The sequence below is a fragment of the Mixophyes fleayi genome, chromosome 7 (genome assembly GCF_038048845.1).
Source record: "Mixophyes fleayi isolate aMixFle1 chromosome 7, aMixFle1.hap1, whole genome shotgun sequence".
Taxonomy (NCBI): Eukaryota; Metazoa; Chordata; class Amphibia; order Anura; family Limnodynastidae; genus Mixophyes; species Mixophyes fleayi.
In genome coordinates this window covers 81,967,023-81,976,769 of record NC_134408.1, presented here as the reverse complement: position 1 = coordinate 81,976,769, position 9,747 = coordinate 81,967,023, and the positions used below count along the sequence as shown (strand labels likewise).

At 42.4% G+C, this 9,747-nt stretch overlaps 1 protein-coding gene across 1 annotated transcript; it reads right to left on the bottom strand.

Annotated features, from left to right (window-relative positions):
• Positions 1-1,224: 1,224 nt before the first annotated feature.
• Positions 1,225-2,560, bottom strand: LOC142097841 (uncharacterized). The gene is made up of 2 exons (XM_075180043.1): positions 1,889-2,560; positions 1,225-1,472 (listed from the first exon to the last, which is right to left on the bottom strand). The coding sequence occupies exons 1-2, from the start codon at positions 2,346-2,348 to the stop codon at positions 1,306-1,308; spliced, it is 627 nt and encodes a 208-aa protein (XP_075036144.1). The 5' UTR covers positions 2,349-2,560; the 3' UTR covers positions 1,225-1,305.
• Positions 2,561-9,747: the final 7,187 nt, after the last annotated feature.

The window sequence follows — 9,747 nt, the reverse complement described above, 5'->3', positions numbered from 1 at the left end:
ATTTCAAGTCGCCGTATAGTATGCAAAATGCATGCACACGGCTACATTAAAAACACATGAATAACGAATGTATTAAAATGTATGTGGTGTGAATACATCTTTGCCTTTTCAGCAAAATGAATGCATAGCATACTCTTCCATAAAGGATACACACAAGAGTGTATATACAACCTCCACACAGAGGAAGGGTCTCTGTCTGGATTACAACTCAGGAATGACTGTATGCAAATGGGGACAGCTACCCGCTACCCCAACCTGAGACATGAAAATACACAGACAACACCAACAATACAGCATGCGTGCTACACAGACACCTCACACTTAATACTACTCTTCATTATTCACACAAATTTCTCACAAAATACCTATCTCACAGGTAGCTCACTGGTTAGCACTTTGGACTCACAACACAGCAGACATGAGTTCAAATACTGAGCATACCCATAACTAATGTGTGGACTGGAATCATTATCCTAACAAGAAATGGGACACAATGTTTTTTTTTTTTATTTTGCATTTGTTATACACGCTCAACCATATTGTAAAATATGCCCTCTGATTTATACTGTATTGAAAGTAAATATTTATTTGGAGGGAAAATCCAAGAAGCCTCACGGCCTATACGTCACATGCACAGTATTAGCTGCATGCTGACATTGAGTATTCTAAATGGACTAAGGGGGGGGGGGGTGTTGTAGGTGACAGCTTCCTTGGAGGTAAATGCAACATTGTCAGCAAATAGACTTTCATCTGGATCCATGGCGTACACGTTATGTCATGTACTCAGCTGTATCCAAACAGGCCGCTCTCCACACTCCAGTACGATGGTCCTTTGCCTCGCTTGCACTTCTGCCTTACACCACTGACGCCACTTCTGGGTACACTTTCGAGGCTCTCTTCAATGTGTCACTGTTACTTGAATGTAACCTTGGACTATCACTACAATGACATATGTATTTGGGGGAATTGGTAACTAGCTAGAGCGTTTGACATTTTTGGATTTTATCTTGCACACAGGGCCTACAGATGCAATACCTCTTATAGGGGTGGCTTGTTCGTGGAGGGCACATGTTACTTTTGGATTACATGCAAATAGCTAAAGAAATCCTTTTGTGTTTTACAAATGATGTTATAAGCAAAACATCTTTCTTCATTACTCTTTTCGGACTATTATATATACCCACATGTTGTGTAATGAGATGAATAAAGACACACACACCAAGGTTTGTTTTTTTATAAAGTTATATATTTTTAAAACACAACAATCTTTTCAAACTATTTACATATACATCAATAAATAAAATATCATCGAAATGAGGCCCAGTAGGCCAATTTAAAACGCAGGTTGCCTACAATGTTCCCAATATGTACGTGGAGGCCTTCCAGGTCCTCCACAATTTGACCCATGTGGGCCATCAGTTCTGCTGCGGTGGGTGGTGGTGGAGGCCAATTGCCAGCTTCCTCAGTGGGTGCTGAAAGAAATCAGAAATTAAACATTACATACATGGATACATATTTCATCAAACAGACAGGATTTACTAGAGATGTTTACTGTTACATTACTTTCAAAACTTAGGCCTCTGGCCACAAAACCATTTGCACGCACATTAGACATCGAGAAGGCATTCGAATCAATGTACTAAATTCTGGTGAGCCACGGGGAGAGGGCCATGTACAGGGTTGTCTTATCCAGCATTATTGGCCCCAGGTCCTATGCACTACATGGGCCACTACCTATACAATCACTCACAGGAATTCCAACGATTTTTCGACCTGTGGCATTTAAGGCACCATTTAATCAACATATGTCACAGCAGGGATTATGTACAAGTATAATGCACATGTCAATCTTGTATAACTATGTCCATCACTTATCGCAAATACTTACAATCTTCCAACTCCACTGCCTCTTGGCTGCCTGATGTGGAGTCCGCTAAATCCTGGGGCTCCCGGTCAGCCTGCTCCTCGTCCTCCTCCACCGCTGCTGCCACTGGCACCGGCACTGGCACCGCCTCCTCCTCCTCCTGCTCCTCCACTGCCATTGCCACTGGCACCGCCTCCTCCTCCTCCTCCGACACTGCCACTGCCACTGGCACCGCCTCCTCCTCCTCCTGCGACACTGCCACTGGCACCGCCTCCTCCTCCTGCGACACTGCCACTGGCACCGCCGCCTCCTCCTCCTCCGATGACAGTGGCACTGCCACCGCCACTGGCTGCTGCTCCTCCTCCTCCTCCTCAGCTGCCTGCGCCTCGACTAATGCCCGGCGGCGTTGGCGGCGTTCCCAGCGTGCTCGGTCTGTTTGAAAAAAGGAAATATAAACAAAAGGACATGTTAACACAATCACCATTTGAAAAAAACTATTGTATTTTGACAATCAGGTGATCATACATATTTAATCAACTTTACATTGTCAGCAGGCATAAATATTTGCTACTAACAATGCAAGGAGGTAAACATGATGAACACAAAGCATTTCACATGACTTGTCAGCCCAGCACAGTGGTCTAGTGGTTAGCACGTCTGCCTCACAGCACTGGGGTCAGGAGTTCAACTCCCTGATGATAGTTACATATGTGTGGCGTTTGGAGGCTTGCTCCATATTTGCATGTGTTGTCTACCACACTCCCCAAACATACTACTGGCCGCCTAATTAGGTTTTGTTCACATTTGGCCGTAGTATGTTTTTTTCATGTAGGTGCTTTTAAGTCATCAAACTCCCTTGGCCCTGGTCAATTAGTTCTCTACAGGACCACCGAATTAGTGGATGGAGGTCAAAAAGCTTTGAATGTTGAGTATACTTTGGAAATCACCCTTTGTTGGGACTACCTTACAGTCTAAAAGAGTCTAAATAGGCAGTTAAGTAATAATTGATTAGCTATATCTAGCACACTATCTAATCTGTTTGCATCTTATGGGAGCTTGCAAAAAGCAGTCTAAACACTAAGGTGTTTTGTATTTGAAACGTGCCTTTTAAATCTTGGCCCAATAATGACAACACATCTTCCACTCCAAAATGTTTTTAAGGTTAGACTAGCAAGTTACAGCACTCGGGTCAAGACTTAGAATGCCTGATTTCCTAAACCACACTTAATGGTGAGAATTGTCACACAAAAACATTTAGGTCAGTAAATGGTTAGCAGACACATTTAGGACACAGGAGCCAAAGCTTTTTGGGTGGACTGGAAGGGGCATGACCTTTATAGTGTGCTTGCACATTGTTATGTAGGCCATGTCAGGTGTTTAGGGTGAACATATTTACAAACATAGGGCCTGATTCATTAAGGATCCTTAACTTGAGAAACTTCTTATTTCAGTCTCCTGGACAAAACCATGTTACAATGCAAGGGGTGCAAATTAGTAATCTGTTTTGACCATAAATTAAATACTGACTGCTTTTTCATGTAGCACACAAATATCAACTTTAAACTTCCGTGTACAAATAATCTATCAAGTATCTGTGTGCTAAATGAAAAAACAGTCAGTATTTAACTTATGTGCAAAACTGAACACTAATTTGCACCCCTTGCATTGTAACATGGTTTGGTCCAGGAGACTGAAATAAGAAGTTTCTCAAGTTAAGGAACCTTCATGAATCAGGGCCATAGAGCAAATATATATATATGTTGACTTTTTTTTGGCGATTAGTAGAGAACTCACTTATTCTGATCTCCCTACGGAGCTCCTCCAGAAGCTGGGGCTGGCGGCGCCGGAGATCGCTCCACCGCCGTTGGAGCTGAACGGTGCTCCGCCGAATGTTGTATCGGAGGCGGAGGCGTCTGCGGACCCTTTGATAGGCCCGCACCTTCACCTCGTTGGACACATACCGTCCAGAGGGTACATTGTCCATACCCTCTGCAAGGACTCTCAGCTCACGCCTGCTGAAAATTGCAGCCCTCATTTTGGTATAATGTCTATAACACAAAATGGGGGCCTCTGCGTTCCGATTGGTTCGCTGAGCACGTATGGGCGTGCTCACGTCACACGCGGAGCTTTCACACACCTGTGTTTTGACTCTGATTGTCTCTCCCACCAAGAACATGGCGGGCGCCTGCACTGAGACGAGTACAGTGTGCTCCGCAATTAGGAAGAAGAGTGTACACCTGGTTTATTAATTCAACACTCCATTTAAACCCACCTGTGCTTTGGTCTAGTGCCTGTTCATTCGCTTTTTAGCCTGGATAGAGCACAGTCAAGATTTCATTACATTACATTTGGATGATTGTTCTAAAAAGCCAACAACAAACAGTAAGTACCAAACTAAATCAGAGATTGAAAGATTTAATTTTTTTTTGTGTTCTCCTAAAGTTTTCTGCCTACAGTTTGCTAAGTTCTTTTGAACCTTATCCATATTCAAATTAGGAGGTTAGCTTTGTTTACCACATTACCTTTTCTTGCTTATAAAAATTAATTTGTTTTTTTTTTCGCAGCCCATACCACGCATTACCCAGTTGACTATCAAAATAATTTTTGTTTGTGCCAAACTTTGGAGAAAAGTAAGTATAAGAATTTATCTGAAATTTCTGGATAGTTCCAAAATATTTTTATCTCCTAATGTAGTAAACTGTTTGCTCTGCAATATGTGTGGCCGGAATGTAAAAAAAACTGCTAAGCAAAGGGCCCCTGGCCTCACATTTAACATGTAAAGTTTTCAATAGTAGCCTACAGTATGCTAAGTTCTTTTGAAACTTATCCTTGTTCAACGGCATAATAACTAGCTCATTGCATTGATGGACACATGGGTCCAAATGTTGGCCGATTTGTAACCAAATCTTAATAATAATTACACAATATAGGGTTTGCAACTGAGTGATATCCTTCATTTTGGTGTGTTGCTAACCTGTAAACCAATGTTATGGTTTGAAAAGTGAAGAGTAGTAGTAGTAGTAGGAGAATGTTGCTATAGTATTTGACTAATATGTCAGTCAAAATGCAGTGGTCAAACTAAATGGCCGTTAAATAGACAAACCACAATGTTTATTATAATAAGGGGCATGTGTTTTAGACCTAGTTAGAAGTTTGTGAAATTGTACCTTATGTAGGGGGGGGATGTGCTTAGATTCTGTATCACCACCTGACTGTGTGCATTGCCTATAAAGACACAACTTATCTTTGAAATAGGAATATGTCTGATGCTGGCCCAAGTAATGTGGAGGCACCAGGGCTGCCAACTAGGCGTAAAAACAACTTCATAGAGGAGGAGCTGGAGGTGCTGGTAGAAGAGGTTCTGGCGAGGTTCCACAGTGGGAACCGCCAAATAACCGGACGCGAGCGCCAAACCCATTGGCAGGAAATCACAAGGCTCATAAATGAAATATCTCCGTATGAGCGTACAAAGGTTGAAGTACAGAAAAGGTACGAATTAAATTTAAAAATAATAGCCCTATTTAACTTTACTGACTGTGTGTATTTGTCAAATAATATATATAGATATCGCTAGAGATAAATATGGATTTTGTGACATAGTAGCATTAGTCACCTGTGAGGTGAAACCACCTTGTGACTCCAATGCATTTGTTGATCAGGCCCTTTGTTTTCAGAAACTAACACCATGGCCCTTGGTCACATTGACATAATATGTTTACCACATTATACGCGCTTCAAAATAGCAAAATCTGTATTACTGTATGTGAAGGTTAAATTGTTGTGATTAGCAAACGTGCAATGTATTTGATTGAAAAATGTGTCATTTTGAGTTGAAGGTACTATGTGAGGCAATAATGTTTGTCTATTCCACAGATGGGCAGACTATAAAGGACGCCTGAAAGCGAAGCTTGTTGAGCTTCACAGGCATGCTCAAGGCACTGGTGGGGGGCCTCGACTACGTACTACTTTAACACCCCTCGAGGAGCGGGCGAGGGCTGCAATAGCCCTGGTGGAGATAGTTGGGGTGGGCGACATAGACACTGGCTCTAGCCCATCCCGAAAAGGAGAGGCCGCTCCACTAGGTACATGATGAGTTTGCTTTCTTAATGTCTGTAAAGCTTTGTATCTGTCTGAGTAAAAGTGTCAACTCTCAGGATGTGTGTGTGAAGGTAAACTTCAATTGCACAATGTGTTTGCCTATCACATAGTAGGAAATGACATTTACACACTGAAGACAAATGGTCTCAATATGTAGGGCTCATCCTAAAATGTCAGACCATAAGTGGCAATGTTTGTATTTGGGGAGCGGAAAGGGCTGCTAGCACATTCAAGGGAAGCTGACACTTTACCAATGCTACATCACGCGTTGTAAGATGTTTTTGCCAATATAATATCGCACCTTACTCATTGATTCTAATTACTTTATTTTACTTATTATCTCTCTACAGCATGTGAGCAGCAGGCGCCTGCTTCACCGGTGGATGAAGAAGTTGCCCGTGATGTGGAGGAGCCTCAGCTGGCTCCAGCTGAATATGTAAGGCAGCGGACACTCGCACGCGCAGCCGAAAATCTTAAAGACGTCACTCTTGCACAGAATGTTCACCTGTCACAAATATCTAGCACTGTCCAACACACGGATCAGCAAATCGCCCGTCTCACTAACACATTCTCCGATTTCATGAGCACACACACCTCTTTACTGACGACACTCGCCACCAAAATTGATAATTTAAATACTTCAGTGACAAATATTGCAACACTCCTGGGTGATATCTTGCATGTCCACTCCCAACGCACCTCCGGCACAATCCCTTCACCCAGCTCAGATTATTTGTTCGGCAGCCCCCATACCCAGTTGTCTGTCGCCTCCGCCCTCCCTGATGTGTCTGTCGCCTCCGCCCTCCCTGATGTTTCTGTCGCCTCCGCCCTCCCTGATGTTTCTGTCGCCTCCGCCCTCCCTGATGTGTCTGTCGCCTCCGCCCTCCCTGATCCCGAACTATGTCGTCTTATGTGTTTTGCCTTTGCTCGTGGCTATGGCCAATCCCCCGTTGTGCCCACTTCCCCCTCGCCTGTCGTGGCCCCATCCCCATCCCCTGACCCTGCACCTTCACCTCGTCGGACACAACCCGCTTGCCTTGCCCCATTGCCTGGTTCCTCTGACTCCTCTACATCACGGGTGACAAGAAGTCGGAGTAGGGGAGCCTCCCGTCCAACCGGCTTTAAAAAAACACGGAAAAAGTAATTTGTATTGTTTTAACCTAACAAATATAGTTTAATATATGACGAAAATATGTATTTTTTTTTTTTTTTTTATAATAAAAAAAAATTCCTACTACTGAAATGTCTATTTCTTTTTTACGGCAGATTCCATAATGTTTTTTGTAATAACAATGCTTGTTATCAAGTCTAACCATAGTATAATCTCCAAACAAACTGGCTGATTCATTAACGTATTCAAACAAATATGTATCGAATATCAGTGTGCTGACCAAAACCATGCCATGGCCCTGATTGAGTAATGAACCTAGATGTCAAGGATACATATTTCTGAATGCTGCTCAAAAGCCTTTTAAAATGCAAGTGGTGCAAAATAGCAATAGGTTTAGAGCACGAAAAAAAAAAAAATGTCTGTATCCTAATGTACCGCACAAATACTTGATAGCTTATTTGTACACTGAAATGTTCATGTCAGGTAGGACCTCTCCTACCCCAAAATTACATCTCCAATTACATTTTTGGTTTACATCCCCCTCCAAACTGACATGCTTTGCCCTTGCTTAGTTACTTTGCCTTACCTTTCCAGAATGAATCTGGCCCATGGTTTGCTGAAGAAGACTTAAACAAGAGGTGTATCAAGGTAAGCTTCTTAATGCTTTTGCCACAGTGTTTCTTTATTTGCCTTACTAAATAATTGCAAACACAACCTGCAACTACAGTGCCCCTTTAGAGGTAGGGCAAATCATTCGGTCAAGAAAGTATTGCATTTGCAAACTGTAACCTAACACAAAGGAGCCACAAAAGACAGGTGTTAAGGGAACCCAAATAAATTTAAAAACATTTTTTCCCATGATGGCACAGGACAAATATTGTTAACTACTATTTTGTACAGGTAAGAATCTGTGCTAATTCTAAAAATCTAATAAGGGATTTGTATTTAAGATTAGTGCTAATGCACAGTGTGTGGTACACTCGACGTCATTTAGCATAACAGTTATTTACATGTAACCTCATGACCTTATTGCACTAAGCACATATAGGTTGGGTCTCACATTTGGATCTTAGGTGCACTTACCCCATCAGCCGCTGTCATATCACGGCTACCTGGGTGCCTTCTGGTCGTCAGCAACATTCCCGTCCTCCACAGCTCCGTTTGTAATCAAACACACACTGTTTGTTCTGCTGCATGTGCACAGGCATCTTGGATGCAGTCAGGTGATCATTCCAGATCAACCAGATTCAGCACCTGTGATCCCATTAAGTGCTCAGCCAATAGTTGCTTGGGACAAACCATTTAAAGCTGCTGCTGTGATCTGTTCATTGCCTGAACAACACACTTCTCTCCAGTGGATAGTTATTGGCCCCAGTGTTTCTGGCTGCATTACAAAATCAGTGTTTGTGTCCACATTCTCAGACTGCTCATTCCCCTGCTAGATTGGACAATCAGCAAGAACATGAGCAGAAAGATCATCCAGGCTGCTCTGTTCAGATTCACACCTGCTGCAGGTAATCCCAAGGGTCCCTGATTCAGATCAAGAAATACAGACTAACGTGACAGTTTGACACACTATAAGGGTGTATGTAGTGCTGTGTGTCTGACTAATCATGTAAGACGCAAATGAAAAAGCTTGGAGTATAGATATGGTTTGGTCAGGCAAAGAAGCACACTCTGTAATACAAGTAGACTCCAAGAGGTAGTTTGTCCACCAAACTCCTCTATCCTGTAAAGACTTTTCCAAACTCTATGATCTGATCCCCCCAATCCATGATAGTTTAAACCAATCTGGAACCTTGAATACATTATTATAACAAACAGACCCTAGAGTTTCTTACGTAATGTACACTGATACATTCATTGTTAAAGTGGGCACGTCACTTGGATTTGGCTCCCTTCCAGTTTTGGAAAACATTTATGCAAGGCCAAGCAATTTTCTATAACGGGCAACATATTATCGTGTGAAGCTTGGTATGTTGTGATTTCTTGCCAATACAGACACAGGTACCCATTGCACACGTTCACCCTCTATAAGCCAAAAAAACTGGATGCCTCACCTAACAATGTAAACATCAACAATATCTACCAGACATTAATCCCTCAAAATACTGTGTGCTCGGCCCAACACTCTTGGATTAGATCAGGGGTGGGCAAACCTGTCCTCAAGGGCCATATCCAGTTCATGTTTTTAGGATTTCTGTCTGTAGAAACAGGTGGGATAATTACTGACCCAGCCAAATAGATTAACTCAGCTGTACATGATTAAAGAAATCCTAAAAACATGAACTGGATATGGCCCTTGAGGACAGGTTTGCCCACCCCTGGATTAGATGGTGGTAAAGGAATTTGAACATGGAGCCATAATCCTAAACGGATATCTGTACATTAAGGCTTTGTACTTCCCTTGCCCAAGGCATGGACAAATGCTGCAAATTATTGTTAACATTGACTAGCATGTTTAAACAGACATAGGTGGTATTACGACACACACTTTGAAGAGAAACAAAAGGTGGAATGTTAATTTGTCACTACTTTCCACTTTAAGAGGACAAGCTACATGAAAATGGTATTGAGAATAAATTTCACATTTCTACACCACAATAACATTGGAGACCTGCATTATCAGGTTCAGCAAACATATCAAGTGACTGCTGCCTAACAATGGGTAATC